Genomic DNA, 23,263 nt, shown 5'->3' with positions numbered 1-23,263 from the left:
AGTGTGCGGACAGAAATGTAGTGTCCGTCACGCGTGCACAAACAAACATAAACAAAAGGGCAGAGTCCCCACTGTGAATGTGTTAATTCACAGCCGAAAATACACGTATAATTTGACATAGAGGAAACAGACTCACGCAATGAAAAGGCTGTGAATCGTTCTACAGATATCGTCCTTACAAATGATTCATTCCCCCCGCCCCCCAAGACAATGATTGAGTAGAAATCGTTGGCTGAGGTCAACAGAATCTTGTGGGGAGCTGGAGGAGTCCGCAGGTTCGTGATTCCCCTATCCCTGATTCGGTGTGCCTTCCTGTCTTGCTGCTCTGGCACACGATGTAGCTCCTGGCCCACTCCCGGGAGTCTCTCCTGATGCCTTGCCATACGAATTTCTCTGTCAGGAGTTTGGTTGCTGTGCGGGGCAACAGGTGGGAGAGACCATGGATCACGTCGAACGCCTGCTTCCTACGGGAGGCAGGTATCAGGGGATGAGGGAGTCCGGTGCTTGTGTTGCAGAGGAGTGTTGTCCTGGAGGGGCTGAAGGGGATGTCCTCCCAGCAGAGGGTGGTAATGGCAGTCCAGTAAGCTGGTACTTCGAGGTCGGAGGCTTGCTCACTCGCTAGGTCCTCGTAGTTTATGCCAAGGTGAAGGGAGTTGAGCTTGACCCTCAAGAGGGTGTCGGCTATGGGGTTTCTTCTGCCAGGGACGTATTCTATGGAACACCTGAACTCGGAGACAGTCACAAGGTGATGTTACCGTCTTGCTGCCTTCTAAGAGATACTTGAAGTGGCGGACGGCCTGGTGCACAGCAAGGAGCTCATGGTTGAAGGTGCTGTAGCCGGTCTTGGTGGGTTTTAGCATCTTACTGAAGAAGGCTAGCAGTGTGGGGACCCCCCGTTGACCAGCTGTTCCAGGATGGCGCCGCACACTATGATGCTGACTCTCACCACCAATGCCAGGCTAGTCTCGGCTCCGTGGTAGTCATAGGATTGACCACCAGGTCGAAGATGTGGGTGGCCCTCTGGGAAACCGAGAGGGAGAAAACCTGAATGAGCTGTGTCTTCAGGCCTTCGTAGGGCAGCTCCCTGGACTGACTGTGCATCCATGGGGTGAGGCGGTGAAAAACATCCTCCAGGAATGAGGTCCGCCTTGGCACCATCCCTAGTGATGCTGTGGATCCGGAACTGGATCTCAGCCCGGTATAGCCATGCTGCGACGTCCTCTCTGGAGAAAGGTGGCAATTTGATGGAGGGCTCTGCTGGTGCGGTTTTTCGGGCGTGGGCACCGGTGTCAGGGAGGTCCCTAGGGAGAGTATGGATCGTCCCGTGGGCTGAGGTGTCGAGGCTCCGAAGGGTACAGGCTAGAAGTCATATAATGAAGCTGAGTCCTCCATTGTCTGATCAGCTAATTCTTACGGTTGACGGGGGTCGTGAACGGCAAGCCAAACCATAAGATCAAACGCCAAAACGGTTCTGTGAGGAAGAGCTATTTCAAGTCTGGTAATGGCGTTGAGGAGTACAAGAGAACCTTGACTAAGCGCCATATGGGTCCGTTAAATGTTCTCTGAAGGTGAGCGGTGGAAATTAGTCCCTTAATGACAAACACCAAAGCCGCTTGAGTCACCTACTGCAGAGGACTGAGTCAGACAAGGAGGGAGATCGAACTAACTTAATTCCGCAGGAGGCTGTCCACAAGGCGGCATGCAGACGAAAACATAGTGTCTGTCACACACGCACGAAACAAAGAATTCAACGAAAGGGCGAGAGCGGGCCCCCCCCGCCCCCCCCCCCCCCCGCTGTGAATGTGTTTCTTCACAGCTGAAAATACACCTATAGTTTGACATAGAGGAAATGGATTCACATGATATATACATTGATGAAAAGGCTGTGAATCACTCTACAATTTAGTATCTGGAAGAGAAGGCACTTACATATGGGAAAAAGATATTTACAAAGGTAGGGTGAACATTCAGCCTGAATGTCGTCCTTACAGTATTATCAGTGTGTTATAACAAGTATTATACAGCAATAATTATAAAACATCCAAACCAAAAATGATTTGAAATGTAACATTTGCATCATGTTTCATACTGCAAAATTTGGAATCACTTATATATTACAATATGGCATGCAGTGCAATCAGAATTTAAAATGATTTACGTGGTTACCACTATTCATCTATTGATGAGTATTTTAAAGGGATAATCCTGAATTTTTTAATTGCATTTAATGCTTGTCTGAAAAATGGAAATATTGTGAAAATCTGGTATATGCGGTAGAAGTTCCTCTGAAATAACTGAAATATCTGCTGCAGTGTCAACTTGCATGGAAACATTAGTTCCATTCAAGGACAAATTAACTAAAATACGATTACTTCCTTTGTGAAGAGAATTAATCTTAAAAACAAAGTTATCAAATGCCGCTCCCTGAGGTTGTGAAACATTGGGCATACATTCTAAAGATTTATGGTTTGCTTAGCATACCTTGAAATGTTACTGTGCTCATTTTGATTATACTTCTGGGAAAATCTTTGCTAAACAATATTGTAGCTACAGTCAGCTTGCTCCCTAGGCCTGTCTTTCTGAAATGTACTCTTACCCTTATAATGACTTACTGCTGCTACCTCTTTTCCAACATTGCTTTTTTGGTTTGGCCTATTCTCAATGACGCTAGCTTGTGAATTAGCAATTTCTATCGACCTAGCTATGGTGAGTAATTTATCTAATGTTAAATGCTCTGTTTCCAACAACTTCCTTCTCAATTTAGGAGATGCACATTTTTCTATTACTTGATCAATGATAACACACTTCGATCCTCAGTGTCCATGAATTCACAGGTTATATATATATATATTATATATATATATATATATATATATATATATATATTATAATATATACATATATTGACTGCTTGTTACGGGCTGCTCGGTGAGCAAGAGCCCGCGCTGACAGAAGGTCAGCTTAATAAAAAACAACAACATGGACTGCGGAATAAAGTTGCTACGGGCTGCTCTACGAGGTACGAGCAAGAGCCCGTGCTGGCATAAGGCCAGCTTAATCTCAGACAACGGAATACAGTTAGTTAGAGCTCTCTCCTTTTCTGATTCAGCCCTCACATGTATATGATGTGTCTGTGTCTTAGTTGGGTGTTCTTTAGTCGTTTTGTTTTATATAGGCCTATTTTATGGAAAAGTTATTGATCTATTTGCTCTAAACACGAACAGAAGAATGGATTTCATTTTTAAATAAAATTATTGCAATCATGATGAAGACTTTTATTTGTAAGACCGTGAGTATATAATATTATATATATATATATATATATATATATATATATATATATATATTATATATATTTACAAATAAAATTATATATATATATATATATATATATATATATATATATATATATATATATATTATTATACTCACGGTCTTACAAATAAAAGTCTTCATCATGATCTTCATATGATTGCAATAATATATATATATATATATATATATATATATATATATATATATATATATATATATATATATATAAAACTGTTCGTGTTTAGAGCAAATAGATCAATAACTTTTCTATAAAATAGGCCTATATAAAACAAAACGACTAAAGAACACCCAACTAAGACACAGACACATACATATACATGTGAGGGCTGAATCAGAAAAGGAGAGAGCTCTAACTAACTGTATTCCGTTGTCTGAGATTAAGCTGGCCTTATGCCAGCACGGGCTCTTGCTCGTACCTCGTAGAGCAGCCCATAGCAACTTTATTCCGCAGTCCATGTTGTTGTTTTTTTATTAAGCTGACCTTGTGTCAGCGCGGGCTCTTGCTCACCGAGCAGCCCGTAACAAGCAGTCAATACATAAGGCGGTGTGCGGAGAGAAACGTAGTGTTCGTCACGTACGCACGAACAAACAAACAAAAAGGGACAGAGCCCCCCCAGTGATTGTTTCTTCACAGCCGAAAATACACATATATTTTGGTGTAGAGTAAACGTATTCACTTGATGTGTACTTTGGCGGAAAGGCCGTGAATCGCTCTACATTTTAGCATATAATAAGAAAAGGACGAGGAAGGGCGGACATTCGGTACGAATGTCATCCTGATATACACACTCTCCCGCTGAGGAAGGCTGCATCATCCTTACATACACTGTGATACACACACTCTCTCCCGCTGAGGAAGGCAGCAGAACCGCAGCCGAGACACTTATTTTGAATTTTACTCATTGACATTAATGTGGTATCATTTTTTCCCCATTTACTGCAACTGGCCACTGAGTTTATTATTCTGCATTACATACATATAATCGGTATCGTCCCTAATTTGATCACTATCGGTAATGGTACATATTGACTAAGCTTTGACGAATTTCATAACGCTCCTTCTCTCTCCAACAGCTAGACTAACACTGCTCGAGAGTGCAGTGCCAGTGTCATTGCTGGCAGCTGAGTGCTCCGCAGCCTCCGCTCATCTTTATGCGCGGGATGGCTACCACATTATCAGGTTTTATCACCCTGCTAGCAAAATTAGAACTGCTGAGCACCAGCAGTTCCACATATTGTTTCAATTCATTTGCTTTTCTATTTACAAAAAAACAAAAGAATGGTAATAATTTTTTATGGATTATTGATAATCTATATTTAATTTCCCATATTCATGGATATATTCATAATTTTGTGCATATTTATGAAATAAAGGGGGTGCTGCAGTTCCACAGTGCCTACTGACGAGCCGCCATTGCTTGTATGGTAGACAAAAATTCACTTTGGTCACAGTAGTGCCATAAACCTTTATTGGCTATATAAGGTCCCAAGAGTGGATTTCCCATAGTAGCAGCTGCTAGGCTACAAAGGTGGGCAGTGATATTAGCAGCATATTCACATGACCTACAGTATATTTCTACTACCTAGATAGGTAATGTTGATGCCTTGTCTCAACTTCCAGTTGAAGAAGATCTGAGAAACCATGAATCTAATATTATGATGGCTACTAATTTGTCATTTCCTTTAACAGCAAAAGAAATCGCTCAAAAGACTAGGCAAGATCTGATCTTATCACGTCTTGCAGGGCTTAGTTGTGGGCCATAACAGAATTGCTAATCAAAATGAACTTAAGGATTTTACATCAAAATGGTTAGAATTCTTCACTGAGAGTGGATGTATTATGAGTGGTGCTAGTCATTCCTATATCACTTCATCAGCAAATATTACAAGAAATTCATGCAGAATACTTAGGAATAGTTGAGAGTAAGTCAATTGCTTTGGTTGCCAAATATTGATAAGGACATAGAATCATATGTGAAAAATTGTCAAGTTTGTAGTACATTTAAAAATAACCCAAAACCTGTCAGATTGCATCCACGGGAATACCCTCAGGGAGCCTGGCAACGTCTTCATTTGGACTTTGCAGGACCACTTTTGGGTCATTACTATTTAATATTAGTAGATACATATAGCAAATATCCAAAAATAATCCCAATGACAACTACAACTGCTCAAGCTGCTATTAAATTAAAGTATTGAATCCTGTATTTGCTACAACATGGTGTACCTGAAATAATTTCCACTGAGAATGGTAGTACATTTTGTTCTGAAGAGTTTTCCAATTTCTTTAAATCCAATGGTATTTCACACTGAACTTCTTCACCTTACCATCCTTCATCCAATGGTGAGGCTGAAAGGTTTGTCCAGACTTTTAAGCACAACATGAAATGCAGAAGTGCTACTCAACATAATGTAGTTAGTAATATCAGTAAGTTTTTATTGCAGTATAGGGCAAGAGAACATGCTTCAACAGGACTAGCTCCATCCTTTTTATTAATGGGAAGGACAGTCAGAACAAAATTGGATTTAATGGTTCTCAATTTCCAAGCAGAACTCAGTGTCAAAGGATATAAACAAATGGAAAACATAGGAAAGGTAAGACATTTCCAAGAGAATGATACAATAACGGCACATATGTATAATGACCAGGGAAAATGGCAGCCAGGACTAGTGAAAAAAAAATTGGGAGATCAGCATTATGAGGTTGAAGTACAAGGTACAATACCCAAGAGGCATATTGACCAATTGCTATGAGGCCAATAGTAACGAGCCAAAACAGCAAGAACCCACAGTCGAGAGTGCAGAGTCAAAAGGTATACAGAATAGGGGCAAGTTGGATAAGAACAAAAAACGTGTTCCTCCAGTCCGCTTGGATTTGTAATGTGGGTGTGTGGTGCTGTTGTACCTTTTCCTTCATAAGGGAGAAGGGGTAGTTTTGGTGAAGCTTGTGTAAATTGTAATTCACCATGTAATATTCTGATGCTTTGTACATAAGTGTTTTGTTTGTTTTGTTGAAGGATGGATTTTCCAGATTTTGTTATTGTTGTGAGTATGTAAATGAACCCTTCATATAGTATTCCAGCTTCATAACAGAAGAAATACACGTTAACCAAGCCCGTCTGCAGTGAGTTTCAATTTATCAAATTCGATGAAAATGGGATCAACTATGATGGACATAACTGGGACTCATACAACAACATAGGCTTCGATATATAACATAATGTACAGGATTGTATCACCTCCTTCCAGGTAAGAATTATTGTATAGCCCAGGATAGGAGACAGTTGACGTAGGGTAGGCCAACCCACGCGTGCAATTGTTATCGATCACAAGGCCATCCCTCAAAGCTGATTCATGATGATTTAATTGCGATTTAGTTAAGTCACATGCCATCTTAATGGCAGCATAATGTGTCGTGAACATGGATGCTACCATATACATAAAGTGGCAGGTGAACTCGCACCTAATATTAGTCTCCTGTGTATTTCAAGTATCTTAAGGCTTTGTTATTACCAAGGACTTTAAATCCACAAAAAAGTGCATAAAAGCTAAAAAGAAGACACAGAAACTATTGGGATACATAAAGAAGCAGTTCAAATACAGAGACAAGGAAATGGTGCTGCAGATCCTACACATCAATAGTTGGACCACATTTTGAATATGAAGTTAAGTTTTTGTCACCAACATTAAGAAAGGACATAAATAGACTAGAAGGGGTACAAGCAAGAGCCACAAAGTTAATGCCATCCATCTGGTAAATAGTTTACCAAAGATGACTAGAGAGCCTGAACACGTATGGCCTACTGTAGGAACATGACGATTGTCAGGACAACTAGTAGAAACATTCAAAATACTGAAAATCAAAACAAAAGTAGACAGTAACCTCTTCACATTAAACAAAAATCAGACAAGAAATCGTGGATGGAAACTAGAACTGAAGAGATACAACACAATTCGCTGTGGGAGCTTCTTCGCACACAAAATATGCGACATCTTCGCATACAAGATATGGCATAGAATAAAGTGCCCCCTGAAGTTGTAAACAGCAGCAGCAGCAGTAGTGTGGAACAGTTTAAAAGAAAGCTAGAAAAAATTACTAGAACACTGAAAGAATTGTAAAACCTGCTCCTAGAGATAAGTGAGGACATGTTGTCTCCTTGGATGGATTAATAGGTCTTTAAGACACTGTAATCCTTGTAACTCTCGGCCCCCACCAACTGTAAGACATTGTAATCTTTGTAACTCCTTGTAACACTCACCCTCTCTCCCCAATGCATTTCAAGTATCTTAAGGCTTTGTTGCTTTTCCTCTCTCTACCCAGTTTATTTCAAATATCTTAAGGCTTTGTTGCCTGTCCTCTTGGTCTCTCTCAGTGTATTAAAGTAGTTTAAGGCATTGTTGCTTTTCCTCTCTCTCTCTGTAGCTTAAGGATTAGTTGCCTTTGTTCTCCTTATATTCTCCCTTTCTCTCTTCAAGTAGGTCACGTTCAGGTTGTTAGTGAGAGACTGTTGACCTATAAGTTGTTTAAGATTAAGCTAGCCTTGTGCTGACACAGTGACTTTTGACAGTAGTTGTGGAATGACGGCGACTATGCTGGGCACCTTGCATAGTAGCCATCACTGGCGCAAAGTAGTCAAACTCAGCGCCTCGGGTTACATTTTATGGCAACTTGGTTGTAATAAGATTGTAATGGAGTCAAAATGAGCAAAATTTCTGCCATGAGGACTTGCATGGTGTGAAATCGCCAGTGTGTGACCCAGGCTTGATAACTTCCTTTTTAAAGGTAAAGACTGTTTTGTCTCTTTATCTGCCAACCCAAGATTAATTTCATGGAAAACAAGCTAAAGAGACTAAAACCAATGAAAAAGCTTATAAGTAATGATCGACACTTTATTTAAACATTGCAGTCTAGATATACACAACTACATAATCAATTGATAACACGAAGACACTAATTACTCATGTGGACAATGATCGACACTTTATTCAAATAATGCAGTCGAGATGTACATAACTACGTAATCAATAGTGATATCATGAAGCACTAATGAACATGAAGCACTAATCATCACTCGTGTGGACAAAGTAAAAAGCCAAAAATGAACTTTTGAGTGGTAGGATAAAAGGTCTTTCATAGGCTGCATTTACTTCTACAATAAAGTTAACAAGTACTCTGGATAATATTCCTGCTTATCATACTTGACTGCAATGGTATAGTTCTGGAGACTGTCAACTGTGGAATCAAACGGAGCATTTGTCGTAGGATTAATGGGTGGTCGGACCATGGTCGCATTTCCTGCAACAATGGCACCAACAGCCACTCTGGCTATAAACATATGTTTGTCTCCATTTGAATCAGCGCTGCAGTAACAATAAGAATATTTTGCACTGGTGGAGAAGTATGTTCCTCTCCCATACTTCTGACCAGTATTTGTACCATGTAGTCGCCAGTCAAAGTTTTCACTGCAGATACTTGGTACCACAGAGTATCCAGTACCATGAAATAACTGGCGCACACCCAACTTTGCTTCATCACCATAAATAGTGGTCATTTCTGAGATTTTATTTTGTAATGCACGCCATAAAAATGGATTCTGGATTCTTTCAATTTTTGTAACAAGGGAAGTAGACAATTCCCCTGCAAGTAAATTAATAACTGCTTGGAATTCTGCAGATGATGATGCAAGAGGAACAAGCCTCATTCTTTCATTAGATTGCATTGGATCCCAAGTTGAGGGAAATTCACTTTCTTCATCTTTTTTCAGTATAGACTCTTCATCTTGTAAATGTTTTTCAGGGCGTCTTTGCACTTCTCTACTCACCAGTGTCTTCTGATTTGTTTGAACCATAGTCTTAAAATCTAAAATATATCGGAATCTTGAATTACGGAATGAGATAGAAGCTGAAGGATCCTGAATGTATGCTTTCTCGATATCACCACTGGTTATATTACTTACTAAATCCCTCTTCCCTGTTGTATCGACATTACCATACTTAACCCACCTGTCATTTTTATCTAAAAAAAACCATAAAAAAGTGGATGCTTTTATAGCATGGCCTTGGATATTTTCTGTACATAATCTACGGATCATGAGTGTTTTGGTATCCACTGAATTAGTAAGGGTCATTACCTTAAAATCTGCATGCCAAGTATCACGACCCATCAGAATAAACAGCTTACTAACGGACATGTCTACTGAAGCAGGATCCAAGCGTGGTAAATCGAGTCCATCTTGAGACACATCACAAAAGGCACTTTCTAAAGCTGTTACTTGGGCAGATCTTAAATTTAACCAATGATTCCCTTCTTCACTGACCTGCCAATGGAAGTGCTGTGTAGCATGGAGACGAGGGCATGCATTTGCTTCATTTTTGCACATACTTTCCACTGAGTAATAACAAATTTCTGGGATGAGGGTATTCCCTTGGAGATAATGAGACCACACTGTACGCTTCTGAACAGCCTTCATTGCTATTCCTTCATCTTTGGCAGTAATTCCATCATGGTCATCAATCTTATTAACTTTGGCTTCTTTCTCTCTTTTGCTTAAGCTATTTGCTGTTGAAATTTGCTCACTTGTGAAGGTGTTGTCTGCACTATCAATACTAGCCAATGAACTCTGATGGTCTGATTCTTCTGCATTTACATCTTTACTTTCGGTCTCTGAAGTAGAGGCCATACCCTTTTCTTTATCATTTTGATCGGGTTCTTCTTGTGCCACACTGAAACCATCTGAAATACCTTTTTCATCAGTTTGTGAAACTTTCTTGGTTTCATTTTGAACAGAGTTATCCTTTTGCCCAACACTTTTCAGTTTTTCACGAAGCAATGGATTTGCAGCTAAGAGTGCTTTCATAATGTCTCTTGGCGTTTCATTAGTTGAAAGGCCACAGGCCTCAAGTACCTGACAACTTCTTTTGTCTAAAATATTGTGGTTAAGTTGGCAGTCTGCCTTTGAACATTTAGTTTCTAGAACATAGCTAAGACACACGTGAAGTTCCTTACAGTCATTCTTATTACAGCCTTCAATATTGTAAGCTAAGCACACTGTAATAGTTTCTTTTGGTAGGCTTTGATGAATTTGTTTTTTTAACAGTCCATGTAACTTTGCTATAGGCAAATGATCTAGAGACAGCAATTTCAGAACTGTGGTATTGTGATTTGTATTCCAAGAATGGCCAAAGACACAGATCTCATCATTACATGTTCCAGCCACATACTTTGGACAAATGTGAAGTTTTTCACAGCTTGAATGATTGCCACAACCTTCAGTCCCTAAGTATTGAGTACAAACAGAAATATCTGGCTTCAAGAACACTTTTTCACCCTCGAGACTAAAGACTCTTGGACAAGTGTATATAACATGACGCACCACTGCTGGGTTGAGGAGTTCTTGTTCCATCAGCTGAAGAAGACTGGCTGAAAATTCTGGAAACTTAGTTAGCAATGTGACAAGGGATTCTGAAGTGACCGATTTATCAGTCTCATCAATAGATTCTTTTAGTGAAGGAGAATGAAGTGGTTGTTTCTCATATGACTCAGCACCATATTCATTCCATTTACTGGCATTAACTCTGTTCCAAGGGTATGTCCTCTGCCTGAAATTGGACTGGGGACTCGCAGCCATCTCCCTTTGGACCAGAGGATTATTCTGAAAATGACAATTTCCACACATTAGCTTTCTTGAAAATTTTTAACAGATTCTAAGGCTTCAACATATAGTTAGTTCTTAGAATGAAAATCTTACATAAAAATGGAGTTTTCATATTAAAACTAATATTGTAATACCTACCTGAACACCGGAATTAGCCCTGGTCACCTGACCAGCCCGAACAACACCCCACAAAAATTACCAACACTTAGGTAAAATTTTAACTGCCAGCGCTACCAATGCTGTAGGTAAACATTGTTACTGAATCAGGTATTACAATATTAGTTTTAATATGAAAACTCCATATTGCAATACACCACCTGAACACCTAAATTAGCCCAATTTACAACATTTAATTGGAGGTGGGTACAACATGTAATTGGAGGTGGGCTCATTCATTGTTTCAGCCCGACCACTCGATGTACATTGGTATAAACTCATTAAACTATTACCTTGGATTAATTCCGTTAACTCACCTTCAATCAATGCTCAGGTGAGAAACGGAAGGAACGAGTACCTCAACATTAGTCTGATCAGTAAGTCCTGTCTTGGTCACGTCTAACCTCCCATGAAGTATCATAAGCTTCTTGTGTGGAGGGGAACCACACACCTCACATGTGGCTGTATAGCCTCACATGTATAGAGGATAAGTCCCAAGGGTCATCTCCGTATTCTTGCACCCTCTTAGATTTGCCAGTACCTGATGATTGAGGCCGAACGGAGGGAAGGCATATACTTGTAGATTGTCCCACGGGTGGAGCATAGCGTCTGTCCCGTAAGACATAGGGTCTGCTACTGCAGAGAAATATACCGGGAAACGATAGTTCAACCTTGTGGCAAACAGATCCACCGTGGCTGGCCACCTCTTTAACAGTGATTGGACTACCTCTTGCGCCAATGTCCATTCGCTTCCTCAGACTTCTTTCGAATTACTCAATGTATCTGCTAGGACGTTGAGCTTTCTCGCAATGAACTGCAGAAGTAATGAGGTCTTGTGGCTTTCGCACCTACATATGATTCTTTGCACAACGATGTTCAGGGTTGACGACCATGTACCTCCCTCTCTCTTTAGGTAAGCTAGTGCCATAGCATTGTCTGAAAAGAGTGCTACGACTTTCCCCTGGACTTGATCTTTGAAGCTTAACAGAGCTTCCTCTATGGCTCTTAATTCTCGGAAATTTATTGACTCCTCCCGATCCGAAACCCTCCAAAGGACCTCGGCCTGAGCTTCCTCCAGGGTTGCGCCCCAACCATGATTTGAGGCATCTGAATACAGATGTACGTCCGGAATCAGAAGGGCAAGACTTAAGTCAGTGGTCAGATGAGCCTCTTCTGACCACCACTGAAGATCCTCGAGGCAGGAATCGTCCCAGATTATCACAGCATTCTCTTTCCGAAAGTCCCAGTGATTCCTGAGACATACCTGGAGAGAACGCATCCGGAGATGAGAGCCTGGAACTAGAAGGGACAGAGATGACATCTTTCCCAGAAGACTTCTCCATTCTTTTGTGTGCTTTGTCCGAGAGGAAGAGCTCGACTTGTCTCATAATCGACCGCACTCGTTCTAGAGTCGGGAAAGCCTTCAAAAGAGGCGTCTGAATCTCCACGCCGAGATAGGTAATAGTCTGAGAAGGGGAAAGGGAACTCTTCGTTGTGTTGATATGAATCCCCAATGTCTCGTAGAGCTTTAGAAGGAAGTTCCTTGCTCTGAGAGCCTCCTCCCTGGAAGAGGCTTGGATTAGCCAACCGTCCAGGTACCTCCTCATGTGGAAGCCCTGACGATGCATGATAGCAGAAACAGGAGCCATCACCCTCGTGAACACCTGAGGTGCTGTGGACTTTGAACAGGAAGGTTCCCAGTGGACCCGAGAAACGAAAGAATCTCCGAGATTCTGGATGTATTGGAACTTGGAGATATGTATCCTTGAGATCCAATGACACTATCAAGATGTGTTTTCAGACTGACCTCAGCACCAACTTCGTTGTTTCCATACGAAACTTCGTGGAAACGATGAAACGGTTCAGGCTCGAAAGATCTATGATGGGCCTCCAAGAACCATTCGCCTTGGAGGTTACGAAGATTTGACTGTAAAAGCCCGAAGGGGGGGAGCTATTTCTAACGCTACCTTTTCCCACAAGGAATGAATCTCCGTCGCCAAAGCTTTCCCCCGATGGATGACAGGGAATAGCTTGAATGAACTACCGGGGAATTGGATAGTGGAGGGGCAGAGTGGAAAGGGATCTTGTACCCCACTTTCAAGACCTCCACCACCCAACTCTCCACACCCCACTTTTCCCAGGGGACAAACCTCCTACTGGTATCGATGAGGGCAGTGTCTCCTATCTCCCAAAACCCTTCTTGCTAGAAGAGGGCTTGGAGACCTGGCCGGGGAAGATGAACCAGAGCGCTTACCTGGCGATGATGCATGCGTACCTTTAGGGGACCTAATAATATCTTGCTGAGACTCGACTACTGACGTGGAGGAAACAAAATTCACCATGGATGATACATCCTCCTCCTTGAAGAGTTTCACAGAGTGCCAGCGGAGGCCAGGCCAAACCTCGCATGTGAACTGTTGGGAAATGAGTGGGAGATGGCCCAGATACAGGTCCCTCCTCTTCTTGCCGGCATAGGTAGTACAACTAGCCGAGATGTTCGCTTGATGTAACTCCATCAACACCGACATGATGAGGTTATCGAACAAAACAGCATCAGAAGTATACCCGTCCCGTTTTTAGAAACCCATAAGGCCCGAGAGCATCCACATAGTATGCGACAGAGCTTTGGATTGATTCCTAAAGGTGTCTTCAAGAAGGGTTGCTTCTCTCCCCGAAATACCAATGAGTCTGTTACCTGCAGGGACCTAGGGAAGGAGAGCCTCTACCAATTTGTTTAGAGGTACTCTGAAACCTGAAGAATGGTTACCCACTATGCCATACAATGGCTCACGACTGGGAATAAGAGCTGAGTCCTGCCTACCCGCCCCCACTACCGCAGCTAACCGAGAGTACGCCTCCCTCAGGGCTTGTTCTACACACCTAAACCAAGGCAACTTGCATGATGGATGCATAACCAGCGGTTTGGTCGAGAAAAGTTCTTCAAACATAGCTTGGCTAGGTTTAAAGGGTTCCTCATCAACTTTCGACTGAGGAAACAGAAGTTGATTGAGGTTTATCATTCTACAATACTCACTGTCTACCGTCATTGGACAGCTTGATAACGGAAGAGGAGGAACTTCGTCTTCGACAGAAAATTCTCTTTGTATATCATTCGAATACACATGAGCAGAAGGAGAAGCAGAGGCAAGACCGACTCCTGGAATACCACTCTGACGAGACGGAGAACCTAACCTTCCCTGACCTACACCTAAGGACTAAACATCGGGAGAAATGAAACCCAGATTTGAGCCAACCACAAAAGGTTGCATAATATCAACACCTCTACCACGAGATGCGGAAGCTAATGACCGATTTAAGGCTTCTTGTGGAAGAAAAACACCACTGGAGCTGTGCAGACCTAGCGCTTCACGACCTTGAATCAACAACCTGGATTGAACCGAACTAATATCCAAAAGCGGTCTTCCCTGAACATGCGAAGAAGCCGCATCCCCTGCGCGAACGTCTACCGCCACTTAATATGAAACATCCTCATGCAACCATCCTTGCTGAGCAACCATTGGACACGACAAAGTCCGGAAACCTGGAAGTCCTGTTACCAAACCCGGCCCCGAATTAACACCAGTACCTAATTCCAGTGAAATATCTCCTACCTTAGGAAGGACAGACGGAGAAGGGAAAACAGAGGAAGATACACTGGGAACTACTCTCGGTCCAATGATGGCAGAAGTGGGACAGGTAACCGTGCACCTGTCGCAGCAACGCTGAAACCAGCAGAAGATGAAGGGATACCGAAAGAAGTAACCTGCGAAGGCAGGGAAGACATCAACACCTCACCCGCATGGGAAAAACCGGTGGAACACGACACAGCCGCGTTAGAAGCAAACGTATTCTCATACAGAAAAACCAAAGAAGAAGGCATGAGACGCCCCCACCCAGGCGGGCCTGCCGAATGATCTGAGACTGAAGCAGAAACCCCTGAAACCGGAGGAAGAGAAACTGACGAACCCAGGGATATAGAAGGGTTAGAAGACATCCTTTTAAGGGAAAGAAAATAAACTGAATCTTTACCACGTTGAAAATCTAGATACATATCATTACAGAATTCAGGGAAATTTTTAAGAACATGGTCTTGAATATTACTGAAACCCAAAAGAAAACACTGCCTAACCAAGGACCTATAACCCTGTGAAAGACCTAAGAGATCACCATTATAGTCAGCTAAATTGAATTGAGCAACGCTCGACGAACCCTCAAAGGGCAAAGGTTCTGATATACTTCCAGACGGAAAGGGAACCTTTGAAGAGGAGGGGGCATTCAGAGTATCTACCGCTGACAGAACTGAGTCGAAACTCCCAGAAGGAGGAAGGAAAGATTTCACCTTTGGTGCAGTATTGGCCAGGAATAAACAGATCTCTGGATCCAATGGGGATCCTAACCTAGCAGAATTAAATAAAGGATCTGAAGGTAACTGCCCTTGGAACCATGCCTTGCCTAGCTGATCCCTACCACTCTTAGATGTCTTATTTCTAATTTCATTTTCAGACTTACGTTTTCAGGGGAATAAGGGAATTCTGCTGCGGACGCTGCCTGCTCCTCGCCAGGGGGATGGTAGTTCCTACCCTTTCAGTTATTGGATCACCATGACCCCCGGCACCCCTCAGGGTTGGTTCCGGAACAGGCAGGGGAGCTGGAAGAGAGCGATTAGTAAATTGTTCCCTATTGCTAACTTTCATCTCGTCCTGCAACTTTGACATCAGTGTAGTAAATAAACCAGACATATTCGATGTCAACCTATCCTAACTTCTTATACAGTACTGACTCCAAATCACTAGCTTCTTCTACCTTCGGTTTAGTTGCTGAAACTACCCTACCTTTACTCTTTGAAGCAAGAACTTTCCTAAGTTTAACCCTTTCATGTCCAACTGACGTAATAGTACATAAATACTCTATCCCCTATCTATCCAACTGACATAGCGGTAAGTAAAATTTACCGAAATTTTTCGTGCGTGTGGTAGGGGCATTTTTTTTTATTTTCGGACAAGTAGCGATTTCCATAGGCTAGATCATACCTTGGACCGTGTAACTCGGGTATCAATACGCCAGCAAAGTAGTTTCTGTACTGCGCATGCTCAAATCCCTGTACTGCGCTCTGTTTCTTACCCTCTTTTCTATCAATTTTTTCACCGGCTGGACTTATTCGTTTTCCATTGATTTATATGTCGATATTTAGAGAATTTTATTGGCTTTCTCATAAAAAAATAATTCATTCGCCTGACTTTCATAGTTTTTGGGTTACGAACGAAAATATAAAAAAAAGTAAAGATTTTTTTTGTTAAATAACTCACATTTTTTTCGTATTTAGAGGGCTGGGACTCTTATTCTGACTATTCCACCATGAAATACTAACATTTAGAAAAAAAGAACAGAAAATGAACGTTGTTGGCATAAAATTTATAATTTTGCTGAATTTTCGAAATAATTATTTTTTCGCACTGTCGAGCGCTCCCAGATACCTTGGATATCTGGGGATACAGTGCTCAAAACTAAGCGGATATGAAAGAGTTAATATATGCCTGCATCTGATCCGTAGACCTAAATTGCATTGAATTTTCCTACATGAAATACACAGAGCAATGAGTTGCTGCATCTTTGCTGGGATGGTCTGGAGGAGTCTTCGTTGGGGGAGGATCCTTTGCAGTTGAGTACATTTTACGGTCCGAGTCCATTATCATCAAACAAGCAGAGAAAAGCCAAGGTGAAATCCAAAACAAAGGGCATCAACAATCTTAGCCAACATAGTAGGGGGTCAGGCTGTGACCAAAGGTTTGCATGCTGCAAGAAACGTCTTGACAGGCAAGCGAACAAAAAGCCATTGATGGGAGTAGTCACTGTTGGCCGGCGGCGCCACAGACAGGTGATTCGGTAACAATGTTTACCTGCAGCGTTGGTAGTGCTGGCAGTTAAAATTTTACCTAAGTGTTGGTAATTTTTGTGGGGTGTTGTTCGGGCTGGTCAGGTGACCAGGGCTAATTCAGGTGTTCAGGTGGTGTATTGCAATATAAAATTTCAGTTGTCATTGTTACCATTAATCCTATATCATCACCCATTAACACAAAAATTAATTATTTGTAATCATATCAGGCATTAACCACCGAAGTACATTTTTGGTAGAACAGAGTACAATATAAAGGAATGTCAACAAATTCTTGCATATAAATAATTTGTTAGCATTGATAAAATCATGTTGTGCTATTTACATGGATATTGCCATTTAAATATCAATTCATTAATATTACAGAATTCCTCACCTGATCCTGTTTACAATTAATATCTCTTCATTAATGCACGATATGAATCCCAAGCTAAAACTTCAGTATTTTTCTTTTATATCCATACAATGCAGATCTTGCAAACATTATAAACCCTTAAGAAAACTGTAAACATTGTAAACCATTAACAGAATAAGAAATTCTGAAAGCAATTTATATTTTTCCTGGGCATACAAAAAATCGTAATTTATGTGGAAGGTCTTGAAGTGTGAGCATGTGTGAATTAGCCATTCAAATTGGAAGCAAGGGTATAGCATCATGGATAATACCCCCACTATACACAAGCTCTCCAGTCAATTTTTTTCTTTATCCACAGGAAAAATAGAAAATGGCTTTAAAAATGTACTTCTTCCTATGGGGATACAAACCAATGCCTTTTATATATGGAGACCTATCCTTAAAGGGGGGCGTAGTAGTTCAGCAACGACTAGAGTTGAACCCGACCTGGAAATGCCATGCCCTAAGGTGCATGTGCAATGAGGGATGCTGTGGCTCCTGACCCCTACCTGTCTGGTGAAGAGAGGGGCCATAGTAGTCGAGCCTTGGCCCTGAAAACCCTATGTATGAGAAGGTGTTCTAGCAAGGAAGGAATCTTGAGAACCATTATGTCTCCTATAAGAAAGTTCATGTCTTTTGGAAACTTATACTAGATATTACCAAGCAATTATTTGAGAATAAGTTCTCCTATGTCTCCTTTCACCCTTGTTAGAAGAGGGCAACACATTCTAGGACTTAAACTAAGACTGGTTGTAGTTATGTACTCATCTGTTTCTTGTTCTATTCTTGTAAGCAGAAAGGATAAGGACAGTCCAGTCACTCAACATTCATGCCTTTAGTCTATATGAAGTTTATATGCTCTGAAAAGACATTTCTCTGTCCAATTGGAGCTTGGGTGGCTACGTAACTTGTTGAATTTCCGCCACATGCCATAGGGAGAAGGAATTCACTGAATGAGTGCACCATCCCTTAGCTAGAGTGAGGTAAAGACAGTCAATGTCAAACTCTTGTCCTCATTACCTGATATACCGAGAAGCACCTCTGAAAAGTGAGGGACATAGAAGTACCTCTGAAAAGTGAGGAAAGGACTTATGTCTCCCACTTTATAGACTCTTGAGTGGGAAGGAAGGCTAATCTCCTCCAGAGAGGAGTTATAGGCTAATTTCAATACCTTACAAAGTCAGAAAGGTATTCTTGAAAACTTTCTGTTACCTGCCTGTACTAACAACAGATCTCCTACATTCAGGTCTCAGAGAGGTCCTTTTCACATAGTACTTTACAATGTGGACTCATCTGCATCTCCACCAAGGAAGACTTGAAAGGAGGGAGAAACCCTCAAATCTGTCATCTGAATGAAACAGCCTGGTTCTGTGTTTTTGCTGCAAAACTCAGGAACAAGAGAGGTCCCAACCCCTCTGAAGGACAGACAAAATATGACAGACCATGTAACTCTCCACCCTCTCTGTTGAGGCCAAAGCCAAGATTTGGGTCTCTGTTCAAAGGGATGGCCATAGGCTTGAGGGGAGACCTAGTAAGGTTTGTCAAAACTAAGGAAGCATTCTACTCTGGAAGCCAAAACTCTTGAGGAAGGCAAGAATGTTTGAAACCTCTCAGTAGCATAGATAATTCTACCGAAAAAGAAAGCTTAACCCATACTGTTTGAAGACCTGTGGCAGGGCTAAATGATAAACTTTTGCCACAGTCATGCATCTGTAACAAACCAACACTGAATGGTAGAAATGCAAAGATGTCCAGGTTGTCTCTTGGAGGCTGAAATGCATTCTCCATCACTCCCTGCAAGTCCACGAATGGCAAACAGTAGACTGGAAGTTTTCTGTTCAGTCATGTTGTGAACAGACTGTGTATGGGTGATCCCCATATCTTGAACAGCTTCTCTGTTACTTGGGAGTGTAGGGGCATTCTGTCTCCACTACTTGACTCTGACAACTGAGTTGATCTACAAGTACATTTCTATCACCTGGAATGTACCTGGCTGACAACTTGATGGCTAGAAGGCTGATGACTGCAGTACCACCCATGCTTCTCACACTTCCACAACATTGATAAGCCATAGAGGTGTTGTGGGACCATATACTCAAAATAACCTCTCCTCTCAGATGAGCACCCTAAACCATAGAGCCAGTCATCCAGGTATCTCCATACATGGATGCCCCCTCCTGTTGGACCATTCTAATACCATTTGAAACACCATGGTGAATACTTGAGGGGCTGTCATGAGGCCAAAGCAAAGGGCCCTGAATCGGTAAGTGATTTTCCTGGAGACAAAACAGGAACTTCCTGGAGAAGGGGTGTGTTTGTGATGTGGCAATATACATTTTGAGGGTCCATAGAGAACATAAAGTCTCCCTCTCTGATTGTTGTCAATATTGATTGAGCCATCTCCATTTTGAATGAAGTCAACAGTTCAATGTTGACAGATCAATGATGGATCTCCATCTACTCGACCATTTCTTCACCACAAAGCGGACGTTGCAGAATCCCTGTGTGTTATCCTCCACTACTTCTACTGCATGGGAATCCGCTTTGCTGTGGCCACCTTTGAGGTAGTACTGTGACATTTTCCTGACTTCCCATCGGACTGCAGTCTCAGCCATCCCTGTCAGGAGGGTTGACACTCTGCTCTGTCCTGATCTTGCCTAGAGAGGTAAACTTCTATGACACACTTCTGGAACGTGATTGGGAAGTCCTCCTCGATAAGTACTGATAAGAATTGCTTTTCTGATGATGCCAGTGAACCCAATTCAATGTGGCAGAGTAGCACGGAGCCACTCCTCCTAGAATGGCTTCTTCACAGTAACAAGCTACCCCTGCTGGAACATGGTCCCGGATGGCATCTATCCCTCCTCACTGGAGAAGATCTGGAGGAAAGGTCTGACTCTGTAGAGGGGGACCTCTGTCTCCCTCAGCCATGTGAATGGTAGTTCTGTTCTTCTACTCTCTAATCAATGATCAATTGCGAAGGACTATAGAGTGATTTGAGCATGTTGTTGTTTCCTGAACTCCTGCTTGGCGAGCATGTTGTTGTTTCCTGAACTCCTGCTTGGTTCTCCCATCTCCATCGCACTGCTATCCTAAAACTCTTCTTGAGGACCTTACAGAGAGCTTGCTAAATCAGGTCTGATTTCTTCTTAGTAGGTAGGAAGCAAAACGAGAGGAAAAATATCCTTACTGGGTATGACAGGTAAGGGAGGAGGAGTTTGTAGTTGCAATGACAGTGGGGGATACATAACCACTGCATTCTTTTGTACATTCCCCACTGAGGAGATGGCCATTATATACTCTCCACACACGAGGAATCAGAAACATACCTAACACTTGGGTACGGGGAAAAACGACACAAACGTCCGATCATGTGGGTACAGTGCAAGCACTTTCCCAGACCCTGGAAAGAACTCACAGAAAGACACATAAATCTTTTTAATTATGTTATGAAAAACTTGGAATGGAAACCCCTCACAAAAAAACAATGTTAAACTGTGCACAGTTTGTGTATTTCAAAAGGAAGAACACAAATGGGAGACAATCACTCCTTCATTCCTTTGTCTTACACTCAGAAACAAAGACCCAACCTAAAGCATGACAACAGCGAATTTTGGGGGGAATTTTAAGTAATTGTTAACTTTACTTTGAGGTGGAAATTTTTAGATTTAATTATTGTGTGTGAATTTTTAAAACATGGTTTGACTTTAATTTTTGTTTTTGAAGTGATTTTATTACCACCAACGTGTTCAGGAAGGTCATTTTGTTTCCGGTTGGAATCTAAATTCAGTGAAAACAATTTAACAAAATTCTTAATTCTTCTTTGAACAGTTATTTATGTACGAAAAGGAATTATATCTTTAGGAGATTATTTAGATGGTTTAGTTTTCTCAAATAAATGTATCCCCTTATTAGATTATAATTTCCACCTGGGTTACCTCTGGGTGTTGGGAACTGAGTCACAAAGACTTCCTGCTATCACTGTATGGGTCTGTCTCTCTCCCTCTACATCTATTTCTCACTTCTCTCTGCTTTCATTTGAGACCTTTGACCCACACTAATGGAACCTTACAGATGCTGAATTTGCATTTCTAGTACTCACGGCACTCACATCATTAAGATTTGGCATAAGACTATGGTTATCAGACATTGCAGACTTGAAAATGTTATTCTGTGTCTCTTTTATCTATTAATGTATTGAGAAGCAGGATTAGACAGGAAGTGGGTGTCAGTGAGTTATGGGGGGGGGGGGTTAATCTGCAGGCTAAACTTCCTTTAGATATTCTTACTCCACAACTTGTATTCCTATGAACACCTCTGCTGGTACTTAAATTACTATCCAGTCCTTTGGGCATCTCCCCCAACACCAAGCTGAATGGGATGGAAAACATCACCTGCCAACGGACTATAAATTCAATTACCCTCCATTGTGTTAATTAGTAAGTGAGAGATGTTTTATATATATTAGTTGTTGTCTGGATGACCTATTTCCAGATTGTGTATGCCAACCTCGAGACCTTCAGTCGTATCAGGGTAGATTATCGACATTCAGCGTTCATTGAAAATCGGCTACTTGCAGGAATTCCTAAGAAGGAATATTTGTATCTCAAATGCATTCAGTAAACCCAGAATCAGTATTTTGAGTTGCTGTTAACTCTATCTGGAATTTCATTAATTTATTTATTTAGAACTGTTTCAGTCATTTAGAGTAATTTACTTTATTGCGTCCCATAAATAATATCTTGTATGGATTAGTTTTAAACTGGTGACTTTCTGTCCATTAGCAAATTCAAGTATTTACTGCATATTTTAGCTTAACCCTTTAACCGTTTAGTATGTATATCTACATAGTACGCTAACACTACCCAAGCAGTTTAGTACGTATATATACATATGGGGAGCACATGCTTTGATCGTGGCATTTAGTATGTATATATATGATTCATTTTTCCTGCCTTTCTTTCAAGGTTAATCCCCTAAAATATATTTTCACTAGGTCCAAGGAAGTGTTGTTGACCACAATATTATTATACAAACAAAACTACTTCCTTCCAAACACCCTTTTATTGAAATTTTCTTGATTTTCTATTTCTAATGCAGGAATTTCACCAATCACTTGGCGACATCACTATGTAGCAAGACAACATGCTGCTGGACTGGTTCGTTCTCTTACACAGAATTTTGGTCTTTCGACCTGGGGGTAAAAGGGCTATAATCCTATCTAAGCTAACTTCGCATTGGTCGTGAGCTAATTTCTTCTCTGTTTTTCTTTTCCAGCTTTAGCGCAAATGATAAACAAGTACATAATTGTAGTTTATTGACATTAAATTCCGACTGAAATATAAAAAAAATATACTGGGACGTTACTGAACAAAATTCTTGCACAAGAGTCATTGCTGAAAATTCATCCAACAGTGAGAATGATGAAAACAGAAACAGGGGGCTAACAAGGTAAACATAGTAAATTAAGCAGCTGTTGATATAAATGTCAGATGGTAGAATCTTCACTGATAAAACAAGATAGTAGGATCAATCTTTCCAATGAAGCCTCAGATATATATGTATATATATATGTGTGTATATATATATATATATATATATATATATATATATATATATATATATATATGTATATATATATATAATATATATATATATATATAATATATATATATATATATATATATATATATATATATCCTAATATATATATATATATATATATATATATATAAATCTGGGTGTGTATAAATGAATTCTTCTGTTAAAACAGGATACATCTTAAGTATAAAAGGCCCACTTAAACATTGTGGTTTAAAGCTAAGGACT

The 23,263-nt window shown here is 41.0% G+C and overlaps 1 protein-coding gene across 3 annotated transcripts in view; it reads right to left on the bottom strand.

Annotated features, from left to right (window-relative positions):
* Window positions 1-8,205: 8,205 nt before the first annotated feature.
* LOC135216438 (uncharacterized) overlaps window positions 8,206-23,263 on the bottom strand; it is a 55,165-nt gene continuing 40,107 nt past the window's right edge. For all 3 annotated transcript variants that reach the window (XM_064251811.1, XM_064251824.1, XM_064251817.1), the window contains exon 4: window positions 8,206-10,988. In XM_064251811.1, coding sequence (XP_064107881.1) covers window positions 8,487-10,988 — 2,502 coding nt within the window. In that variant the 3' untranslated portion in view covers window positions 8,206-8,486. The remainder of the gene's footprint in view (window positions 10,989-23,263) is intronic.

Source organism: Macrobrachium nipponense, chromosome 19 (genome assembly GCF_015104395.2).
Source record: "Macrobrachium nipponense isolate FS-2020 chromosome 19, ASM1510439v2, whole genome shotgun sequence".
NCBI classification, from domain to species: Eukaryota; Metazoa; Arthropoda; class Malacostraca; order Decapoda; family Palaemonidae; genus Macrobrachium; species Macrobrachium nipponense.
This window is presented reverse-complemented; position numbering and strand designations above follow the sequence as displayed.